Source organism: Bubalus bubalis, chromosome 22 (assembly GCF_019923935.1).
Source record: "Bubalus bubalis isolate 160015118507 breed Murrah chromosome 22, NDDB_SH_1, whole genome shotgun sequence".
Taxonomy (NCBI): Eukaryota; Metazoa; Chordata; class Mammalia; order Artiodactyla; family Bovidae; genus Bubalus; species Bubalus bubalis.
The window spans coordinates 59,682,988-59,706,881 of NC_059178.1; the positions used below are offsets into that span (position 1 = coordinate 59,682,988).

A 23,894-nucleotide genomic window follows, 5' to 3' on the forward strand; every position below is an offset into this window, starting at 1 on the left:
CGGAAGCAATTTGCTGTGCCTGCCAACCATCGTGTCCAATTCCCTGGCAACAGACCCCATCCTTTCAGTGCATCGCTGTCATTTTTAGAGATTTTCTTCTACTTGGTACAGCTATTGACACACACATGCAATTATGGAGGAAAAGCTGCCTTTTGTCAACCCAGCCTTTTTATAAGACTGATAGTCTCAGGGTGGCAATTTTAGGAGGAATGACCCAGAGGATAAGTTGCTCATCATTATAGAAACTTCTGACAAATAACAAGAAAGCTCTGGGGGAGGGGTAAAAAAACCCACTGCAGGCACATTTTTTAGAAGTTAAAAAGTTTACAAAAGTTCTGATTCAAACTAGACAACACATATCAGGAGAGGAAAGGTGTTGAGACATTTAAAAAGTGACATTCTAAACTGCAAAACCAGGTAAATGTTAGACTTGGAGACATGGTCCAGTATAGATTGCTTAAAAAAAAAAAAAGAAGTAAGAATTGTTTTTGAGAAGTGTGCAGTACCTTAAAAAAAGACATTTCCTGAACTGCCATGACACTTGAGTGGGCATCATGGGTTTAGATTCAGGGGAAGTCTTATCTGGTTTTATTTCCTCAATTCTCTTCCCATTCACTCATCGATTCCCATGAGGATCTTGTCGCAGGAGCTGAGGATGTGAGGAGTGTGAAGGCGTGGGCCTCACTGGGGAGCTCCCATGTTGTAGACAAAATTCAAAAAGAAAACCAGAGAACCATCCAGCCAGTCCCTATCAGATCAGCCCCATTTAAACTGGTCCCGGGTGGGGTGAGCCAGCTTGCTGAGTGAGCATCAAGCTTACTTTTTCTGAGATACCCTAGGAAAAACGCACGGCGTGATCCACCACACTCAGTTCCTTGGATGTTGAGCAAGGTAAGTTTCACTGGTCACCCCTCCTCCCTCTCCCATGATGCTCCCTCTGTATCTTAGGCTTGACTGATGTCATCATCTTAAACAGAAAGAAGAAACCCAGCAGAGATTTCATTACAGGTTCAGCAGCGGCACATTCGCCACACTCTGCATCCACATTTCAGCCTCTTGGGCTTGCCTGACAGAACACAGCCTGGTTGGACCCACAGAGCTCTGGGTACCAGTCACCATCCCGCATTATAACCCTCATCAGAGAAATTTCAGGGTGCCACACGCATCTTTGACCTTAGTCATCATGGAAGGGTGGTGTTGTTATTGTTTGGTCACTAAGTTGTGTCTGACTCCTTCTGACCTCATAGACTGTAGCACGCCAGGCTCCTCTGTCCTCCACTATCTCCCAGAGCTTGCTCAAATTCATGACCATTGAGTCAGTGATGCCATCCAACCATCTCGCCCTCCGCCGCCCCCTTTTCCTATTGCCTTGTCTTTCCCAGCATCAGGGTCTTTTCCAATGAGTCGGGTCTTGATTGTACCAAATCATGATTCACACAAAAGCTAAGAACCGGGTCTCTGAGGACCATTTCTTGTACCTGAATCCAGCCCCCTCACCCCCAAGATGGGTAGCTTTGGAAAACAATTGAAGTTCTCTCTACTTCATTTGCTCAAGTGTGGAAGGAACATCATAATGCAGAGGTTTCTAGCTGTGTGATTAGGAAATTCCTGTGAACTGAGGACTTTTTAAAATATTCTTGTTTCATCAGAGGAAAGGTAGAGAAGACTTCCTATAACATTGGAGTGATGATTCCCAGAGACAGAAAGAGTGACAGCAATAAGGGAGTGTCTTTGCACACTGTCTTCCGCTGGGGTCACTGATCTCACACGCGCTTTCTGACATGAGCCTTCTTCCCACTCTTTTCTCCCTGGATATTGAGCCAGGGCCTCAAACAGAGGGTGGACGCAGCTCCAGGGTCAAAGAAGGCAGAGCGTCCCTGGTGGGAGTCCTAAGGGACTGACTCACATCCCCGGAGCTGGAATGTCACCCCTCTCCAGGGTGGTCACCCTCTGACACCCCTGAGCTGCCCATGACTCCCAGGAGCTGGTGCAGGCTTGGCCACTAGGCCAGGATCACCTGGCCAGGATCACCCAGGACACCCAGGCCCAGGATCACCCCTGGGTAACCCTGGCGGTCACCCAGGACAGCCCCAGCTCAGGATCCTCCCAGGAAGGAGCTCTGCTGGTAGAGAGAGGAGCCTGTGAAGCTGCGACCTGCGGAGGGGGTCGGGCAGGCACCTGGGGCAGAAGCCAGGATGCTAACCAGGCAGGCCCAGGCTCCAGAAACACTGTGTTTTCAAGGCAATTGAAGACTCTCTCTAAGGGAAACTCTCTCTTTCTCTGTTTCAAGAAGCAAATCATTCCTTTCACACTCAGAATAAATTGAGGCCCTGTAGGGCTGGCTGTATATGTGTTTAGCTTCAGTTCCCATCGTCTGCTCTCAGTCACTTCTCAGAGACCTCAGCTGCCAGCAGAGAGGACAAGGGAAGCAAGGAAACCACCCGGCCGACGACCAGTCAGCCAGGGTGGTGTGGGCGCGTCAGGGACCAGAGTGTAGTGGGGAGGATCGAATCTACAGGTGTTTTCTGTGGGTGAAAAAGTCTGTGTGTTCCTTCTGGCTTCCCTGGGAGCTCAGTCAGTGAAGAATCCACCTGAACGCAGGAGACTTGGGTTTGATCCCTGGGTTGGGAAGATCCCTTACAGAAGGAAATGGCCACCCACTCCAGCATTCTTGCTTGGAGAATCCCATGAACAGAGGAGCCTGGTGGGCTACAGTCCATGGGGTGCAAAGAGTCAGACATGACTTGGCGACTAAATCACCACCATTAGTTCCTGTTACTTAAGTCTGGTGATAAACTTTGTTTGAAACCATTAAAGTACTAAAGTTCAAGCACCAGAAAAAATCACGTGTGTGTTTGTATACATGTGTGTGTCTGAGTGTGTGCGTGCCTGTGAGTATGGATGTGTAAGTGTATATTGTTTGTAAACTATTAAGAAGTATATAAAATACTTCTGATTACTCTGCACTTATTACTCAGCATTTCTGGTTTATTTCTTAAAATAAACAAGGATCATAGTCTTATTCTTGCTCTTGGCTGGATTTGGACAAGTAACAGAAGATACCAGCAAAACACTGAAAGCTTACGGGATCAAAGTAAAGAATAGGAAGAAAAATGAAAACTGCTTACTCTGGCAATAAAATGGTGCAGCTGCTGTGGAAGAGTCGGCTGGCCCCTCAGAAGCAGAGTTACTTATTTGACTCGGCACATGCATCCTCTGTATACACCCAGGAGAAATGAAAACATATGTCCAGGCACACACACACACACACACACACACACGTTCATAGCATCATGATTCACAATCCCAACAGGTGGGAACAACCCAAATGTCCACCGACCAATGAATGGATAAGTAAAGCATGGCATTTTCCTACAGTGGAATATTATTCAGTAATAAAAAGGGATGACGTACTGACATGTGCTACAACACGGATGAGCCTTGAAAACACTGTCAGTGAAAGACGTGACACACACACACACACACACACACACGTGTTGTATGATTACATACATAAGACATGTCCATTGTATGATTACATACATAAGACATGTCCAGAACAGAGAAATCCTTAGAGACTGAAAGTACATTAGTGGTGGGCTGGGGCTGGGGCTGGGGGTGGGGGTGGCTAGAGTGATTAGCTGGAATAGATTTATGACTAAAGGCACCAAAAATGCTTCCTATTCAACACTGTGGACTCCAGAGGAAAAGAATTGTGACTCTCAATGAGATGAGACTTCAAATCCAAGGCCCCTTTTCTAGATTTGTCTGGAAAACATAAGAAGAACTTTTGATAATATGAGTATATGAAAAACCTAGGATTTTTAAAAGTTAAGAAGCTAAATGAGAAAAACGAAAACATATGTGCACACTAAAACTTGTCTGTGAGTTTTTGTTTTTAGTGGTTGTTATTTATAGTAGCCAAAACGTGAAAACAACCCAACTGTCCATCAATGGATGAACGGGTACACAAAATGTGAAATATCCAAACAAAAGATACTATTTGACCTTAAAAACAATGACACCGGCTACAATATGGACGACCACTGAAAATGTCATACTACCTGAAAGAAGCCAGAGAGAAAAGACCACACGTTAAACGGTTACATTCAGACATTCAGACACAACGTCCAGAGTACAGAAATCTAGAAGCAGTGGTCACTTACGGCTAGGGGCCAGGAGGCTGGGGGGATGAGTGACATCTGAAGAGTACAGTTCTTTTCTGAGGTGATGAACAGGCTTCAAAATCAACTGCTGTGAGAGTCCCATGCATCTATGACTAAACTAACAAAATCACTGAATTGTACAGATTATACAGGTGAATTGTACGGCATGTGCATCACATCTCAATAGAGGTATTTTAGAAAGCATAAATGCTTAGTTTGCAGGCAGTTTAAGCGAAACACCAGCATCACTGAAAGGAATTCAGCACTGCACGTCTGAGGCGCTTGCAGCCCATTATCTTGGATTAGGAAATGATCCTTGTACTACTTACTTTTAAAGCCACCCTCTCTGGAAGACCATTTAGTAGCATAATTACGATCGCAGTGTTCTGTAAATAAGCCATGCAAGGAAAGGAGCTCAGGACTTTATTTCATCACCGACTTTCAGAAGTCAGAGCAACATAAATCTTAACGCGTGTCACAGTAAAACTGCCTATCGAGGCCTGTTATGTAACTGGACATTCTAACATCTATTTTAGGAATGCAAATATCCTGCTATTTATTTCTGTAAGTCACTGCTCTATCAGCAGGTTAAGTAGAATAAGAAGGATGCCGACACAGGAAGGGCATGGGGTGGGGGGAGAGGGAAGTGGGTTTTAGTAGAGCTCTTTTACTGAAAGAGTTTGATGGTTGGGTGACTCGAAAGCTTAATTAAAATGCACTTAAAGCTAATTCACAGAAGGACATTCATTTAGCTCAAACGGATATTCTACATTACTGAAAACAGAATAAGGTAATGGAAAATTCTGACTTTCTTCATCTGAAGGTGAATTCACGTTCTTTAGTTCTGTAGAATGAAAACCTCTCCTACCTACTGTCCTTGAACTTGTTGCTCTGAGCCTGTATGTGGGTATTCAACTGCCTCCTTGATGCAGACAGGATGATGAGCAGAAGGCTAGTACTGGAAGATGCGTCTTTGCTCAAAGGACAAACACGCCGATGTACCAGGTTCCAACTATTTTTCTGAATATAAGCCTCACCTCTGTCTCCTCTGTTTCCTCCTTCCACACAAAATGGGCATAACGACACCATGTAGTTCCTGGATTATCCTGAACACGAAATAGTTCATATGTGTCGTGACTGTAACAGAATCTGACCCTCAGCTAGTATGGTCACTGCTCGACTTCATCACTACTGATTTTACTATATGCATTTTCTGTTTTTTTCCCCCACATTTTAGTAAAGGTGGAAATAAAATCTTCGTAAGTAAAAATCAGGCTTTAATGTACCTGTTAACGCGATAAGATTGAGAAACAAAAGGAAGAGAGATTTCACAGACAACTCGGATTGCGCCTGTGTTCTGGTTCCCTTGCTCAAAAGGAACGCACTTGTTTTGCAAAATGGAATTGCCACTTGCCTCTGTGGTGCTTTTCTTCCTAGCTGAGTTCCGTATGCACGATCACCCAGGCGGATCCCCGAAACAGAGAACCTGCTCAGACTCGCTCCAGGAATCAGAGGAACAGTCAGGCCGAAGCTGGTTTCCACCCGATCAAGAGCAAGATGAGTCACCTGAACTTGGTTAAGAAACCAAGTGCTCTCAAGAACTTGATACACACAGATGGCGGATGCCGATCACCAAGACCACTGGGATCAATTCCTTGCTCCATCTAGAGTGTGTGCTTGACACTCTCTGCAAATGCACATTAGGTATTTCCAGCAAAAGTAAGGGCCCCCGCAGGGTCTGAAGTTCACTACCGAGGTCAGCTTGGATGCCTCCCGCTGACCAGACTGCACCCAAGCCGACCCTGGGGTGAAGCGCCACTGACTTGCTGGCCATGCCAGTGCCCGGGGGCCCGGGAGGTGCGGGCACAGGCGGGCCGGTCTTTGTTCCCACAAGGTGTGCATTGCAGGGTGGAGGGGAGCCAGCCAGGGAAAGAGAATGAGCCCAGGGTGTGGGTGGACACCAGTTTGAGGGGCACACGATGAGTAGCTGGAAGAGGGGGTCTGAAGCAAGGGCGGAGGGTAGGGGGAGTGGTGGGTGCAGGTTGGGGGGACAGGGGCTGGGGGCCAGGCCCCGGGTGTGCTGGCAAGGACACTCTGCAGACTGAGTCCTAAAGAGGCATTATCCCACCAACACACTCAAAAACATTTTACTTTTAAATTCTGAGATGCTGTTTTTTTGTGATTTAGTGCAGCTCGGAGAAGGTCAAGTGTGAACACACACACATCTGTGAATAGCCCGGGCTGCAGCCACCCTCACTCTCCAAGGGGAATTAGAGTAATTAACAACTTGCCTTATTTATTCACTCACGACTTACATTTGGTTACATATGATGTGTGCAACAGCATAATTTAGGATGCAGTAAATAAGAGACTTTGTTTTTCAAGTATCAAAAGTCACGGAAACAATAATGAAGTTTATCTACACTTCTGTTTAACCATATGAAAATTAAATTAATGTGCATATCAAATCTCAATTAGGACCATCGTGTGTTAGACTCGTCCGAGTGCAGAGCTCGGGCTGAGCCTGAGAAGATGTCCACACAGCTGCCGATGGGTATTTTGCAGTTTGGAGGCTGGTGGACGAGAAAATGTCCCCCACCCTCACACACACACACACACACACACACACACACACACAGAAAGATAAATTTTCATTAATGTATTCCGGTCTCTAAAATCTCTCAAATTTAAACTTTAAAGTCACATTGCTTTAGTCATGAGTGAAAAGGACAGGAAGCATCACTCTGAAATCTGGATTTTTAGGTTTTGTTTCATTTAAAACATTCTAAGAGTGTTTGATTAATTTTTTAAAAAGCTTTTCCTTAATAACAAAGCAAGTGCAGAGTTTTTCATACGAAAGGACACACTTTTCACTGTCAGAGTTGGAAATAAACTTGTCCTCAAAGATAAAATAACACAGTGGCCTTTCTGAAATTACCTGGCAAAGGGTCAGAGACAGCAGCTCGGGAGCTGCCTGTGGGCACCCCAAGTGGCGAGCCCTAAAGAGACTGGGAATTAAAACCATGTACCACCCAGGCCCTCTCTCCAGCCGGTCCACCCGGACCCCTAAAGGAGGGTGCTCAGTACACTCTCCATTCCTGGGAAACCTAACTCTTCCACCCTCTTCATGCTTGAATTCAAGTCACTAACAACTCGTGAAATCTTATCTGCAGTGCCATGCTTGCAACTATGTTCTCAATCCAATGCAAACCCCAAACCGAACCTGAACACGATTTTCAGGTCAAGTGTATCCATCTTGAGCTCAAATACTTCCCCAACTTAAAAGAAAACAAACTATTCACTGATGTCAGCATTGCCTCAGCTTGTTCTGTGCTGCGTGTCTGATGACGGGCCAATGTCTCTGGCCTCCTCGCCCCATCCCGTCAGTTCTCAGAAATGATTCAGTGTCACAGATGCAGGAACACAGGAGTCAGGGGCCAGGACAGGGAGGGAAGGAATGCGGAAGGAATGCCTGTGAGACCAGCTGTAAACAAGACGATAAACAGGTGCGTCGTAGGTCACTGGACTCCTGACCCTGTGTGATCAGCTGTTGGGGGCCCAAGAACTTGACTGTGAGAAGAGAAGGCTCATGGCAGGGTGGGGGGTTGGTGCTGAACATCCCTCTGAGAGCCATCCATTCGGGGGCGGGCTGCTCTGCTGTAGTTTCATCCAGAGGACAAGTTTATTGTCACGTTGTTTATAGTTAATGACTGGTGTTCAATGTGTCGCTTTTCTTTTTTGAATAGTTTTCCAGTTTCTTTTCCATTTAGGCGCGCGCGTGTGTGTGTGTGCGTGTGTGTGTGTTGAGGGCAGGGCAAGGTGGAGGAGGTGCAATACAGAATCTCTGATCCATCTCAGAAACGTCTGACAATGTGTCACTTCTACTGAACGACTCTTGTGGCCCAAAGTCAGCTCTTTGCAAATTTGTTCGTGGTTTCTGATAAAAAACTAAGTTTGCTCAACCCTAATAAGCCCTATGGTAGGGTGACAGGACACAAAAGATGTGCACTGCAGGGGGCTCCACACCCCTGGGGTTTCAAGCCCTAAACCCTCGGCTGGGGGCCTCAGGTCCCCTCAGGGCCCTTGCTTAGCAGGTGAGCAGAGAAGGTCCGTCTAGTCAAGGCTATGGTTTTTCCAGTGGTCATGTATGGATGTGAGAGTTGGACTATAAAGAAAGCTGAGCGCAGAAGAATTGATGCTTTTGAACCGTGGTGTTGGAGAAGACTCTTGAGAGTCCCTTGGACTGCAAGGAGATCCAACCAGTCTATCCTAAAAGAGATCAGTCCTAGGTGTTCATTGGAAGGACTGACGCTGAAGCTGAAACTCCAATCCTTTGGCCACCTCATGCGAAGAGTTGACTCATTAGAAAAGCCCCTGATTCTGGGGAAGATTGAGGGCAGGAGGAGAAGGGGACGCCAGAGGATGAGAGGGGCCCCGGGCAGGGGTCCACGAGCCCATCCTGGGAGGGGCGGGGCTGGCCTGGGGTCGAGCGCGGGTGGAGTGCAGCCAGGTGGGGTCATGAATCAGGGCTGCTGAGCTGCCTCCCTCGGGTTTATGCTCCCTGGGGCACCACCTCATCACTGCCTCATTATTTTTATGAGGGCTGTTGAGGGGGCGGTTTGCTTGCTAATGACACCCATGTCTCATTCCTCACTCAGGTCTGTTTGTGAGGCCCATGGCTGCTCGACTGACAAAGGTGTACATGTTCTGAGCTTTTCAGAGGCAACAAAATGCTCCCTTACAGTCCTTACAAATCAGAATCAAGCGTAGGCTCGTGCTCGGCACCCAAGACTGTGACGACAGACTGTCTTCAATCCCCTTGGAGCGCAGGTGGGTGCTGACCCCGCACGTCTGGGGCCCGGCTGTGAAGTGAGAGCTCAGGAAGTCTCGGCAAGGCTGCGCTCTCCTGCTGCTGAGAAGGGCTACCTCTCAAACGTGATGTTCACCACCCTCCTCGGAGACACCGCTGTCCCTCGGGGCCCAGAGGACAGCTGGGAGCCTACACCCCCTTCAGAGGCGGCCCTGGGTCCCTCAGTGCTGATTTCACAAGCTTAGCCTGGACGAGGTCTTTCATTTTATACTCCTGTGGTCCCTCCTCAAGTCAGATACAGATCCCATGCTGATTTCTCCACGACTCGAATCAGAGACTATTGATCACTTACAGATTTTGGAAGGCCTCCTTGAAAGGGTGCGTTTTCTACATGATTTTATTTCTCTTTTCAAGAGCTCACTGAAGTTCTAGCACCAAGCAAGTCAGGCGGTCAGGCTTCTACAGGAAGTGCAGGAAACGCAGAAGCAGTTAGACTCATGGATGCTGTTTGCCATGTGTGACTCCCAGTCCTGCAGCAGGCGGCCCCCTTGGGCGGGAACGGGGAACCCTCATGGCCGAGGTCCGCGGCTGGAGCTCACGGCGCTGACCTCTGCAGCTGCTGGTACTTATGAGGGTGTGTTTTCAGAGGACTTCACCTTCTGAACTTCATATTCACTGCTGTACGAAATCGTATGACTTTGAGAGAGGCCCTGGTGTTTGTCATTGACAAGAAGGAGCTGATGTGAGTCTGCCAGGTTCTGGGGACGCTGGGACTAAGGGTAGGTGCGTCAAGCACGGTGGGACCACACTGCCCCTTGAGACATGCAGATCTTAAAATCTAAGTCCTTTCAACATCAGTAACATTAAAGATTTGGTTCTTGGGTTGTACCAACCACACTTCACGTGCTTCTCAGTCATGCGTGTCATGTGACTGCCCGCCGGGTGGCTGGGGTGCAGGGCAGCAGCTCCTGCAGGTCTGCACAGCGAGGAACCGACGCGAGGCAGCTACTGGACAGCGTGCTGTCTGCCCACCGGGAGGTGGTTTGTGAAGTGAAGTGTTGGTCGCTCAGTCATGTCCGACTCTTTGCAACCCCATGGACTGTAGCCCGCCAGGCTCCTCTCTCCATGGGATTCTCCAGGCAGGAATACTGGAGTGGGTAGCCATTCTCTTCTCCAGGGGATCCTTCCAATCCAGAGATCGAACCTGGGTCTCCCACATTGCTGGCAGATTCTTAACCATGTGAGCCACTAGGAAAGCCTGGAAGGTGGTTTAATGCTCCTTCATTGAGGTGAAGGGGGATTCTTGATAGGTGCACGTGTGTGTGTGACACAGATGGACATACCAATGGAGACAGAGGGAGACAGATAGACAGACGAAGGACTCTGGGACTGTTAAAGACAGATTCGAGTGCAACTGTGCCCGCATCTCACAGTCTAAGGCTTTACTAGACGCTGACCAGGTGTTTCCACATATCAGACTAGGCTGGTGAGTGTCTTCAGGGAAATACTTTCTATTTTTCTGCCCTCTAAATTTTAAAACATCTCTTATTTAGCTTAGTAACTACTTGAGTTTTCCAAAAATAATTATTCAATTCTCACCTAAGACAATGGAATTACCCGAATACGGGTCTGACAGTCGCCAACACAGAGCAATGACTCCCTGCTCGAAGGCACGGCAGCCCCGTCATGTGGGTCTGGGCGACCCGACCCGATGGAAGACAGTCTTAGCAAACCCGCTTCCTGTGCTGTGCAGTAGTCATGGCAACGGTGGTCGGTTCAGGAGGAACCACAGGAGGAAGCCTGACGTGGGGAGAAAGCACTCTGGCTTTGGGGTTTAAAGGCCCCACTTGTGCTCTCCTCGGGGCAGGCGGCGGGGAGGATATCCTGCCCCGGGGCTGGGACCCTCAGGTGAACAGTGCCGGCCTGGAGCTGGCAGTGTGGGCGGGGGGAGCACTGGATCCCCCCAAGAGCAGCACCGGGAGGGGCACGGACACACACATCCGTGAGCGGAGCCTCAGGGCTCTTAGTTTCCGTGTAGGTGGAGAAAGGACGGCAGGGACCCAGCAGCAAGTGACAGCTTCAAGTAGAAAGCTTCTTCCTCTGGAGGCCGGGGTGGCAAGTACGGGGCTTCCTGCATCAGAGAGACCACTGACGGCACCCCACACTTGGGGCAAGATGATGCTAGATCACGGTTCTGTAGAGGAATACACTGAGGCACAAACCCCGGGGGGGAGAAGCCCGTCCCACAGCGCGGATGTCAGCCGGTTTGCAGGAAGGGTATTTTCCTGGCAAATCTACATTTTCATCTCGGTGGTGGGGAGGGCTGAGCTGCTTGGTGCTCCTGTATGTATTTGCAAACTCCACCTCTCACTTCTCAGAGTGGTGTTGGCACAGCATCCCAGGGGCTCATCAGACAGTGGGGTTTGATGATTAAATACCAAATGGCTTCCCCAGGGCTATGATTATCCCTGGAGGGGCGGCCAGCATGCTCTGGGCTTGGAGGAACAGCTCAAAGAGCTAATCAGTTTAACTGGAAACACAAAACAGACTAACCAGTTACTCCCCGCTGTAAAATTCCGAGAGGCATCTGAATTCCGCAATTGCTCTCGACCTTGTTTCTCAGCATGGTATCTTTTTTCTTAAGTTGATTAAATGGAAAAATCCAGAAACATGGCCGGGCACCTTTGGGGAACTTTTGTGTGCCAGATACCACTGCCAGGAATAGTAAGGAGGTCCCACAGGTGAAGAGCAGGCTTTCAAAATTATTATTGTTAGATTTCCCAGAGTTGGAATGGATCAACAATTGATTTCATCATTTTGGAAAATCTGTGGGAATGCCAGATAAAGTGCTCTTTATTTCTCACGTTTCCTGGTTATAATGCTTCTAACTGGGCCTCCCTGGTGGCTCAGGGATAAAGAATCCATCTGCCAACTCAGGAGACTCAGGTTTGATCCCTGGGTTGGGAAGATCCCCTGGAGGCGGAAACGGCAACCCACTGCAGTATTCTTGCCTGGGAAATCCCATGGACAGAGGAACCTGGCAGGCTGCATTCCATGGGGTCACAAGAGCTGGACACGACTTAGTGACTGAAGAACAACAATGCTTATAAACTAGCGAACAACCTCACCAGTTTCAAATGAGAAAAAGACAAAATGAGATCTCAGAGCTCCTTCTTCAAGTTGATCCCCACGTGGACTGGGGTTAATTCAAAAAAGAAAGTTAAACAAAGCTTAAGACCCACCGGGGAGAGACTGCCTGCGGTCAGAGTGACCCTGGATGGGACGGCAGAGCAGCCTCAGGGACTAGCCCGGACCTGAGCACCAGTGGGCTCTGCCGAGGGTCAAGCGGGCTGGCTCTGATTGCGCCCATTCCCCAGGGCCCAGAGGGGCCCGGAGTCACGTCCACTTTTGCGTGGGCCCTGGGCTGCCCGGCACAGCCTTCCCAAGGGGTAGGCGGTGCTATTTTTAGCTTGAGGAACTGGTTTTTCCTCCTGGAGTCTCCACAGGCAGGGCTGCTGAGAACTGTGTGTCCCCGGGGACAGGTCACCAGCTGAGTACTTCCCCAGTTCTGCCAAACGACCTTGTAAATACGCTCCGCCCGAGAAAGAGCTGATGAGTTAGCGAGGGGGGCTTTCTGGAAACCAAGTCCCCCACGACACGCAGGAAAACAAGGACCCCAAGGTGAGTAGGCGGCCTTCCTGCCTGAAGGCCTCTGGTCCCCCTGGAGGACGGGTCTCCCCCAGCCAGCCTCACTCTGCTCCTGACGGGCCAGGAGGATGCTCACAGCCACCTCGCTGCTGGAGGGGAGCCTGCCACACGCGGACACGCGAGGCTGGAACAGGGAGAGAAAGGCCGGAGCCCCTTCCCTCACAAGCTCCTCCCTGCATCCTGGCACAGCTTCATCAGGAGAGAGGAGCAGTGAACCAAGAGTGGGGTGCCACGGGGAGGAGCCTGGGGGCAGAGGTCGCATGCTCCTGGCAGGGAGCCCCCGGGGGTGGCGGTGGGTGCCTGGTATGGGACGGGGTCGCCACACGGAGCCCCTGCCTCCCGCACCCAGCACAAGCCTGCAGGCCACGAAGGCAGCCCGCGGGGGCCTGTGGACATGGGGCTGATGGTGGAGGCCATGCGGTGGGGAGAGGGGGCGGCAAAGAAGCCAGAGCTGGGAGGATGCATGGGCTGACTCTCCTTGCAGGCCCCTGCCTGCTAATGGGTCAACAACTGCTCCCAGGACAAGCTCTCATTGGTCCATTGTCTTGTAAGTGAAAAGAAAGCCTCCCAGAATGACTGCAGAAACATGCAGGATGGTAAACAGCAGGGCATAAGCACGTGTAATCTTTTCTGTTCTAAGCTGAAATGCTAAGTAACACCACAGACCACTCTCCCTAAAAGGCCTCAGACATTTTCTATCAAGTTACAAAAAATTAAAAGAAGAGTCATGTACAGATGTGAGAGCTGGACCATAAAGAAAGCTGAGCACCAAAGAATTGATGTTTTCAAACTGTGGTGTCGAAGACTCTTAGAGTCCCTTGGACAGCAAGGAGATCCAACCAGTCCATTCTAAAGGAAATCAGTCCTGAATACTCACTGGAAGGAATGATGTTAAAGCTCCCAACATTTTGGCCACCTGATGCAAAGAGCCAACTCGTTGGAAAAGACCCCCATGCTGGGAAAGAGTGAAGGTAGGAGGAGAAGGGGACGACAGAGGATGAAATGGTTGGATGGCATCACCGACTCAATGGGCATGAGTCTGAGTAAGCTCTGGGAGATGGTGAAGGACAGGGAAGACTGGTGTGCTGCAGTCTGTGGGGTCGCAAAGAGTCCAACCTGACTTAGCGACTGAACAACAGCAAAGAAGAGGACTGTTCCATGTAACAGCGTCCCATAGAAGCCATAGGTCTAAAATGACTGAATTTTTTTTTTTTAATTATCAGAATGTTAAAATTTAGCTTTCAGATAACAAAAGCCTAAGTATGGGCTCTTCTGTTGGTCAGAAATCTGACTTTGGTAAAAATTAAACCAATGAGAAGGATGTTTTGGTGTTTTACAATGTCCAACAACAGGAAAGAAACTGCAAGCCACAGAGGTTTTTAGAAGCAGACTTGCAAATCAGTTGCTCTGAGCCTTAAAATACCAGGTGTTAACAGGATGGGGCTCTCTTGAGAAGAGCTGCTTTTCCACTTTCACTCTCAGCGGGGGCCTCTGTGCTCCTGGGGCAGACACCGCCCAGACCCGTCTTCACAGTAACTGAACATTCAGAGTCACCACATCTTCACAGGGAGAGCATCAGTGAGGCAGTTCTCGCGCGAGTTACACACAATACCAGGAGTCCCCAGTCAGTATCCACTCCGACCGTTTACACACTGAGAACACGGGTCCTGCTTTCAGCAGGGAGGGGAGAATCCCAAACCAACAACACTGTAGAAACGGAAACCCCTTCTAGTTGCCTTGGGCCTGAAATCATTAGGAAAGAAACACCATGGCATTGTTTTAGATAAAGCAATGTTTTCTCTCAAGTGTTTGAAACACTTTATAAAATATGAACAAAAATAGTTATGTAATCACGTATTTACATGCATGCTGCTGCTACTGCTGCTAAGTTGCTTCAGTCGTGTCCGACTCTGTGCGACCCCACAGATGGCATGGCATGGAAGCAAATTATGGAAAATTACCCACTTGGCTGATACAGAAATGTTTGAGTCCAAATATAGATCAGAGAAGCAACCATGGCAGAAAGTTCATTATTCTTAAGTGAAACCTGACTACAGACCCTTGGCAAAGAGGGCTGGGGGTTGCAGCATGACGTAACTCAATCCAGTGGACGTTTATGAAGCGCTTCTGTGCGCATGCGGGTCCATCCTCAGCATCATGACATTCTGTGAACTGTCCCTAGTCTTAAGTTAAAGGACCAAAGACATGGGAGAATTAACCTTTCCCTCCTACAAAGGAGGGGGAAGCACACACACATCAGGACTATTTCCTCATAATCTGAAATGGTTCCTCAGTGGAGGGAGGTGCCCTGGTGATGGGTCATCCGTTTGAGGGGCTCAGTCACTCTGGGCACCCAGAGGTCATCCCTAGAGGCTCCTCACCACACAGGGAAGCCAATGCCTGTGGAATGAGGTGGAGAATGGGAAATCTGAGCCTAAAAATCCACAGAGGATTCATTCTGAGTCGCTGGAGGGATTCCAATGGTTTTTACTTGCATTTTTTCCCGTTTGTTCTCCTGCATCTTCCAAATACCCTAAACAACAGTGCGGAAAGGGACGTGGGGGCAGGTGCCACCAGACGACCAGCCACAGTGAGACCGCAGTGGGCCTGGTGTCCTGGCCGAGGAATTCGGGTCTTGGTCTGTGTGCCGGACTAGCATTCTCAGCCCTAGAAGTTTCCAGGGAAGGAGTTTAACAAGCCAGTGGCTTTAGGGGAAAACCCTGGCGGCCACAGGGCGTATGAGCACCTGAAGGATTGGGAGTGGCTCACTCCTTACCTTATTGCCCTTCTCGGCACCGAAGTCCCGCTTCCCTGCATGGTTCCCCATCCTGAGCCTCGAGTCTTCAGATGCTGAAAGAAAAGAGAGGCCGTTAGCCTTGGAACTGGTACTTTCAGAGTTTCCAACGTGGTTTTTCAATCAGAACAACAATCCCGTTCCGAATGCGACATCTGTTTCTGAAGAGAGAAAACGAAAGCCCCCAAACTCAAGGGGCACCTGAAGTCTCCAAGGGAGCGTCGCTGTCTTCTAATCCCTGGCAAAAATCCAGACCCGGATTCTGTCCAGGGAAAACGCACGGTTCAGCGAGTTTCCTCGTCCAGGAAGATCAGCCCATCTCTAGCGCGCTCACAGACCGTGCGCAGAGTCCCGACCAACAGAGTCACACTTCACGCCCGGTGATGTAAGGAGACGGACAGACGTGGGGAGGAGCTGCGGATGCTCCACAGACACCCATAGGATGCTTGCGGCTTTGAGAATCCCGTGAGCCCGGAAACAGCAGACCCGACCAAGGGCCACTTATCAGACAAGCACCCCAAGGATCTGCAGAATTTGCAGGAAGATACTGCTGCTGCTGTCGCTTCAGTCGTGTCCGACCCTGTGCGACCCCATAGACGGCAGCCCACCAGGCTCCCCCTTCCCTGGGATTCTCCAGGCAAGAACACTGGAGTGGGTTGCCATTTCCTTCTCCAATGCATGAAAGTGAAAAGTCAAAGTGAAGTAGCTCAGTCGTGTCCAACTCCTAGCGACCCTATGGACTGCAGCCTACTAGGCTCCTCCATCCATGGGATTTTCCAGGCAAGAGTACTGGAGTGGGATGCCATTGACAAAACTGGAACGGCTTCAGTGCAGAAACCAAGGGGTTTCCAGTGCCCATGGATAAAGATTTGCCCAAGCAAATTCTAGAGGACATGTACATAATTTCAAGAAGCAAGCTGCAAATGCAAGAGTTTGGGTCCTGTTAATGTGCACCTTAAAAACAGAAGTTTCATAAACATTCTTGAAAAACATCTGCTTTTCTTTTCCAGGTACTTGCAACCTCAAATGAAGCAGCACAAAAATACAGCACAGGAAGAGTTGGCAGGCAGCTGAGTTTTCTCTGAAAGGATACCTGGACCAGAAAGTCTTGGCTCTACCCTATCTGACAGGGGTCTCTGCAAACCTGTGTACAGGGGCTCTGTGAGAGGGCTGCCAGGACACGCAGGTGAGCAAGGAAGGCCGATGGAGACAGTCATGAAGCCTAGTAGCACAACCTGGGTCATCCTTTCCTTGATTTCCTGTGCTTGTTTGGTACCCAGACAGGGGCATCTCCACTAGCCCCTGATCCAAGCCTTGCAAAGCCCCCTTTGTTCAGGACCCCCACAGCTGTCTGCCCCCCATGTACTTCTCTTCACCACTAGAGACCACCTAAAATGAAGCCACCAGAGATTCCAAACCAAAAGCACCTAACACATATATTGTAAAAATTTCAGATAAAATAAATCATATCTTCTCCAAGTCTGGTGGGTTTCTGCTTATTGTTCCTGAGAATGCTTTATAAGTAGCAAGAGACTTGAAAGGTTGTTAGCTGCTATGGTTGGTTTTCCTTCTAAGGTCCTGAGTTAACCAAAAACCAAAATGAAATAAGTATACAAAAAACCCTGGAGAGTGTAGCTTTCCTATATCCCCCTAGCTGGCCAGTGGTAAAATTAGGACTCAAATTAGACACCTGAATGAGCTTTGATGCTCGCTCAGGCAGTTCTTGGTATCAAACTCCAATGATATTTCTTTGTCTGGTTCTTGAATTTTCCTTTAGAAAATGTGGAGGTTAAAATACAGCAAAGTACAGAAAGGAGAGGGAATCTTAGGTTTTCTACAAATAATGACTTCTTCATTTAGAAATCTGATTGATGGGGGCTTGGTTGAATCATCTAGGATCTCAAAGACATTGAGTTTCAACCTTGAAACCCAACAGTCCACATTCAGAGGCGACATGATTCATCAAATCAACATCAACCAGAAACAACATGAAATGAAGGTCACAGCTTTGGAACATGAAAAGAACGCACACAGACCTTACCCACCAATCCCTGTGCTGCAAAAGCAAACACTTGCCTTGAAACTTGGAAGATAAAGTTTTATTTAAAAAAAAAAAAAAAGCACATGTGCCTCATTTATATTTTCTTGCCCAGACTTTTGCAGCAAATGTACTGTTTTTCTCCCCCAGAAAGGTACTCAACTGAAGAACTCAGCAAAACTCATTCCACACAGGTCCCTCATTCTGCTCGCATCCCTGGACCTGCAAGAACCACGAGGACCACTTGCACCATCACCTTAGACCTGTCACCTGGCTCAGGTGACCAGTCTTGACCATTGCAAAGTTCAATCATCATGTTGCTTTGTTCGGTCGCTAAGTTGTGTCTGACTCTTTGGGACCCCATGGACTGCAGCCCACCAGGCTTCCCTGTCCTTCACCATCTCAAACTTTTGAGCAGGAGTTTGCTCAAACTCATGTCCATTGTGTCAGTGATGCCATCCATCTCATCCTCTGTCACCCTCATCGTGTGATGATTCAAAGAACACGTGAGGACCAGCTTCCAGCTGAACAAGGAACAGTGCTCCTTGAAAAGCAACAAAATGAATTGTCCTCTAAACATGGGGAGGGTTTCTAAAATATTTCATACACCCAATGAAAGGCAAGTTTCATTCCTGCAAAGACACTCTTTAGAGAAGCGTGTCAGGATCAGTATCTGAACTTCCCCAAAGCCTCCCGTATCACTGGGTATCTCCTCAGTGACTGCGAAGGATGTTGGATGCTCTTCCCCAGGTCGACTGGTGAGAAAGGGGGCAATAGCGTCTGACAGCATCACCTCCTGTGTATGGGGAGCAGTGGGTGGTCGCCGGGGGAGAGCACAGACAGCCAAGTCCCTGCAGAGTGGAAACCCTTCCTGTCTTCATATTTTTTAGGTGGAACCAGGGCAGATCTTTCAAGATCTGAGTTTCAGATTAAGTGCTGAACTTCAAATGACGTAGATCCAAGTGGGGACAGCGTGCTCTGGTAAATCAAAGCCAGGGCTCTAATGGCGATAAAAACACTGCTGACTTAGAGGAACCACACGAATGCGTCACGGATAAAGACATACGCGTGGAAATGTGCTTTAAATGTGTGTGTTTACCTGGTGGCTACAGTTAAGAGCACTGTAATGTAGACAGGCGGACCTCGCTTTATTGTGCTTTGTTTTATTGCTCTTTGTGGCTGCTGCATTTTTTATAAATTGAAGGTTTGTGGAAACTGCATTGTCAGATGATGGTTGGCATTTTTTAGCAATGAAGTATTTTTAAATTTAAAAAATGATGCTTTTAAAAAATACATAAAATGGATGCTTTTAAAAATGCAAGTTGACCTTTGCAGATAATTTCAGTATTCTATCATCCACCTTCCCAATTCACTTACACGGATCACCCCCAAAAAGCCTCTATGGGGGTCGTCTCACTGGGGAAATGGGGGTCTGAGGCACACACGGTAATTTGCTTGCTGAGACGGGCACAAGCAGAGAGGAGGGGACTTGCCTTTGTCCCCTTGGTGCCCGAACTGCAGTTGGAGCTCAGGACTGTGTGTTCTCTGTGCAGGATGACGGTCTGAACCCCAGGAGTAGAGCTGGGGTCATTCTGAACTTCTAGCTCTCTGTGCTCCCACGCAGGGTCGTGAGTATTGATAACCAGCATGGTGCATGTAATACACAAAATACCATGCATCGAACATCTGTGCATCCATTTCTCTGTTTAACAAATAACAGCTGGTGTATTTGATGGGAGATGGATAAATTAGGAGGCTGGCATTAACACATACTCACTGCCACATACAAAGTAGACAGAAGGCAAGGGCCTGTTGTATAGCACGGATAATTTTATTCAATATATATTTTTTGGCTACATCATGCAGCTTGTGGGATCTTTGTTCCCCGACCAGGTGTGGCACCTGGGCCCTCAATAGTGAAAGTGCAGAGGCTGCCAGGGAGTGCCCTCAAAATTCTGTAATAACCTACAAGAAAAAAGAATCTGAAAAGGAATCTGTCTATATCTATATATCTGAATCATTGTGCTGTATACCTGAAACTAAAACATTGTAAACAACTATACTTCAATTATATCTAACTATATCTAAATTGTTATATATTTGCAACTATTCAATTTCTACAAATATAAAAGTGATAAAATATAAATATAAAAACTTTTTCAATTACATACAAATAGTTATTTCCAAAATAAAAAAAGAACAGAGTTGTATTTGAAACTAATCACAGGCAAAATAGTTAACTTCTTCTCCAGTTGGCAGCCTGGACTTTGGGGTTCCCTGCCCTGGCACAGAGAACCGCCCACTGGCATCCACGTTCTCCCCTGGCAGCACCTCCTCCGGCCTCTGTCTTTCCCTCGCCTCCTCAGTCACCTCCCCTGCAGGTATTAGGCAAATCCTGACTCCCTGTCCCCTCCTTCCAGCACACAAACCTCAGGATTTAACCTAGCAGGATACTGTGCAATGTGTCAGTATTGAGGGACGGGGGGAAGCATTGCTTGTGGACACAGAGGGGCTGTTTTTGGACCAAACGCTCTGAAGCACAGCTGATCCAAGCATGAGACGCCCGCACTGCCCCTTGCAGACGGGAGGCTTCCTCCAGGCCGTGTGTTCTGACCAGAGCTTCATCACCCCTTGGAGCATAACTTTAGGTTGTCCTTGGGAGGACTGTCTGCGAAATACATTAATCAGTACTTTTAAAACTCAAGACTACTGGGCACAGAATAGAAAGAAACAAACATTCCAGGTCAGACTTCTGTGTGTGTACAGATTTCTCCCTTGGTCTCAGATGAACAGAAAAAGCATTTATGCATCATTTCCAATAGGCAGATTCTAGCCTTAAATGCACAAATTCACACTGGCAGGAAAAGAAAGAGGAAAAGCCATGTGACCATTCTTAGCTCAGGGTCCCTCATCAGCAGGGCCATCAGGACGTGAGGTGTGCGGCGCAGCCCCGACGGCGGGTTGTGGACCTGACTCCGGGTGACTGGGCCCCACCTGCTGGGGACAGAAGGAGGCAGGCTTACGGAGGCACCCCACAGCTGGTCTCCGTAACGCGCTGCAAAGAGCCATCTGCAGGCGGAAGAGCTGGACATGTGAGGTCATCTCTATTCCATTCCATTTTTGCAATTAATCAAACAGAGAGAAAGAGGAAAATTCATGCAGAATGCCCTTGGAACTCAGGCCGGAAGCATCACTGGGTTATTAGGAAGCTTTTTGTGAAATAATATGAAAGGAACACGGTGGGAGGGGAAGGGGAGGGTCAGTGCTGGGAGCAGGGCGGACTCCAGGTGACAGCGGCCGCCTGTACTCCTTAGGTGCAAATGCAGGCCCACGTGAGGTTTCTAAGCAGCCACTGGGGTGACTAAGAATTTCCATAATGTTTTCATGACCATGAATGCTTGTGTCGTTGTGGTGGGAGTGGTGGCATGACTCCCCAGGGTGGGTGTTGACCGGTTGAGAAAACATCTTCCAGCCGTCTAGCTGTCTACGATTGCACACCTTCTGCAGAGCACTTGACATGGGCTCTCGCATGTGTGGACATCCACGCTGAAACTCTGAGGTCAGGGGAGGAGAAAGGGGTGAGAAGCTCAGGAACCCAGAAGCGACGCTCCTGCTCGGTCCTAACCCTGACCCTTCTCCATCACAGACAGCCCCGCACGGGACACGGCGCGACTTCTCCTAGGTCCAGACCAGACTGGGGGTGATGGGGCGAGGCGGCAAGAAGAGAGAAGCAGGGGAGACTGAGACCCAGGGGAGGCTGCGGACACCAAAAGGCTGAGCTGGTTGTTTCTGAAGTAACTCTGAGTGCATTTTCACAGGTGATGGGATTGTCATGAGATCATCGTCTCCATAGATTCACTGAGGGAGAGACGAGGCCTCAGTTCAAAGTGTTCATCCATTTCTAGATTGTTCATCAACACGATAAAGAGAAGCCTTTGCTCTAATAAGTCACCTTGAGAAAACGGCTGAATTACACACCAGTTCGCGGTCCTCATGAACGCCTGTACGTGGATCCTCAAGCTTAATGAGGAAAATGACAGCATCTTTCTAATTTCCTGCCTAATATCTTGCAACAACAGCTGGTGAAAAGTATGTGCGAAGAATTATTTGGGTTTTAATTCCACGCCCGCCAATTCCTATTTACTGCAGAGCTTAGAAATTTGGTTCTGCGAGCTCCGGATTTCTCATCTGTCAAAGCAGATCATAATACCTGCAGTGCATCTGTAGAGGATTCAATAAGATAACAGACTCAAATTCCCTGGGCCCCTGACAGTCCATCCACAACATAACCACCTCTCTTCCCTCCCTTAGAGAATGGCTTGTATGTTACATAAGACGGCGACAGCAGAATGAGACAAATAAGGAGTTAATTACGACCCTGAAGGGCCAATCATCCGCAGATATTTTAACTGTCAAAGTTCAACTTCCTTGTAATAAAGATGTTCAATGAATACATTGCCTCATAATCAGGAGAGAGCCAAAGGCCATTTGTCTTTCTCAGCTGACTTGGGTGCAATTTTTCACGTACACTAGCTCAGAGTATTCACAGCTTTTCTCCGTCCTGTTTGCACTCGCATACGTGTGAATACTGACGGTACAAGCGACAGCAGGATGTCGTCTGCAGGGAGGGGCTGCAAAGGACCCAGAGGCTGAGGTCGCCTGGGATCACAGCCGTGGGTCAGGTGTGAAACCGCAGAAGCACGCAATCCACAGTCAATGTTTTAACATCTACCCACTGGAATCCGCGTACAGCCGTCCCAGCCGGGAGAGGATTAACATGGGCTTTGGCAGCAGGATTGAAACCCCACCAGGGGGCTAACTTCTGCTCTCTCTGCTTTTCAACATCATTAAAGCAATGTTTTCAAAATTCCATGTACTTTGGTATTAACCCTTAATGGAGTCCTAGCATCTTTGCTGTTGCTGTTCGGTTGCTCAGTCATGTCTGACTCTCTGTGACCCCGTGGATTGCAGCATGCCAGGCTTCTCTGTCCTCCACTATCTCCCGGAGTTTGCTCAAATTCATGTCCACTGAGTCAATGATGTCATCCAACCATCTCATCCTGTGAGGCCCCCTTCTCCTCCTTACTTTCAATCTTTCCCAGCATCAGGGTCTTTCCCAGTGAGTTGGCTCTTCACATCAGATGGCCAAAGTATCAGAGCCTCAGCTTCTTATTAGGCTTTCAGGTTTATGTAAAGTGATAACTTTACTGCTCTCACTACTGTAACACTGTGTGCCTAATCTCTGAGCTGATCCAGATGACTCGCAGCCCCTAGTTCCTGTGAACTACACGCTGAAGGGGCTTCGAGGTGCCCAAGGGGCACCGCATTTCCTTTCTGGGAGCCGCTGATGCGAGGCGGGGTGAACGTGCTGCAGAGCTGAAGGTGGGCCTTCTGCCTCCCCAACACCCGCTGCACCTGCCTGGCACCCCACAAGCGGCAGCTGCTGGCTTGCTCCCAGCCGCCCTTCTGTGCTGGGCACAGCCTGTCTTGGGGTGTGGACCTTGAGAGACCACACAGATCCCAACCCCCTAAGAGGTGGGTGGAGGCTGCAAGGAGTCTGAACGACAGACAGTAGGCCTGCTCCTTTGACCTTTAAAGGAAAACCCAGAGAGCAAGTGTGAAAGAGCAAGGAGCTCACGTAGAAAATCAAAGGGCCTAACAGAGAAGAGTGAGACAAACTGAGGACTTCTACCCCGCTGGGGTCTGTCCTCCTCCTCCCCTCCCACCCGCATCCCTCTGCCTCCTCCCTCCACCAGGACCCCAGGGCTCATGCCTGCTTTCTGCAAACAATCATTTTTATTTCCCAGGTCAAAAACATTCCTGTAACACCTTGTGCTCAGAACACCATCACCAGAACAACCATCCCAAATAAACCCCCACATACTCCTGTGAATGAGACAAAACAAAAGCCCATTTTAGGATGGGAACCGGGGCAGGACACCCAGGAAGCCACCCTGCTTTCAGGAACGCATGTGATGCTGAACTCTGAGATCCTCGGGCTCCCCCCAAACTCCCTCGCACCCTCAAGCTTCCAGCACGAGACCACCCGTGGTCTCGCATAGGAAGTGTCAGAAGAAACCAGCTTCTAGATTTGATGGGATGGGACACTTTGTGCTGGGTTATCACATAATATCCACAACTACTGATCACAGTCCCAGAGATGGTAAAGAATCTGCCTGCAATGCAGAAGACCCAGGTTCGATCCCTGGGTTGGGAAGATCCCCTGGAGAAGGAAATGGCAACCCACTCTAGTATTCTTGCCTGGGAAATCCCATGGACAGAGGAGCCTGGTGGGCTACAGTCTATGGGGTTGCAAAGAGTTGGCCATGATTGAGCAACTAACTATCTTCTCCAGGCTTATGAGATTTATACCAGGGA

General features: G+C 48.8%; 1 protein-coding gene and 1 long non-coding RNA gene across 5 annotated transcripts in view; one reads left to right on the forward strand and one right to left on the reverse strand.

Annotated features, from left to right (window-relative positions):
- LOC102398056 (myelin basic protein) overlaps positions 1-23,894 on the reverse strand; it is a 105,825-nt gene that overhangs the window by 66,173 nt on the left and 15,758 nt on the right. For all 4 annotated transcript variants that reach the window (XM_025273403.3, XM_025273402.3, XM_006059339.4 and 1 more), the window contains one exon: positions 15,461-15,534. In XM_025273403.3, coding sequence (XP_025129188.1) covers positions 15,461-15,534 — 74 coding nt within the window. Of the gene's footprint in view, positions 1-15,460; positions 15,535-23,894 lie in introns of those variants that run through there.
- Positions 7,423-16,957, forward strand: LOC112581406. Its single transcript, XR_003105964.3, has 3 exons — positions 7,423-7,672; positions 8,825-9,718; positions 16,489-16,957. It is a non-coding gene; the product is annotated as an uncharacterized LOC112581406 (long non-coding RNA).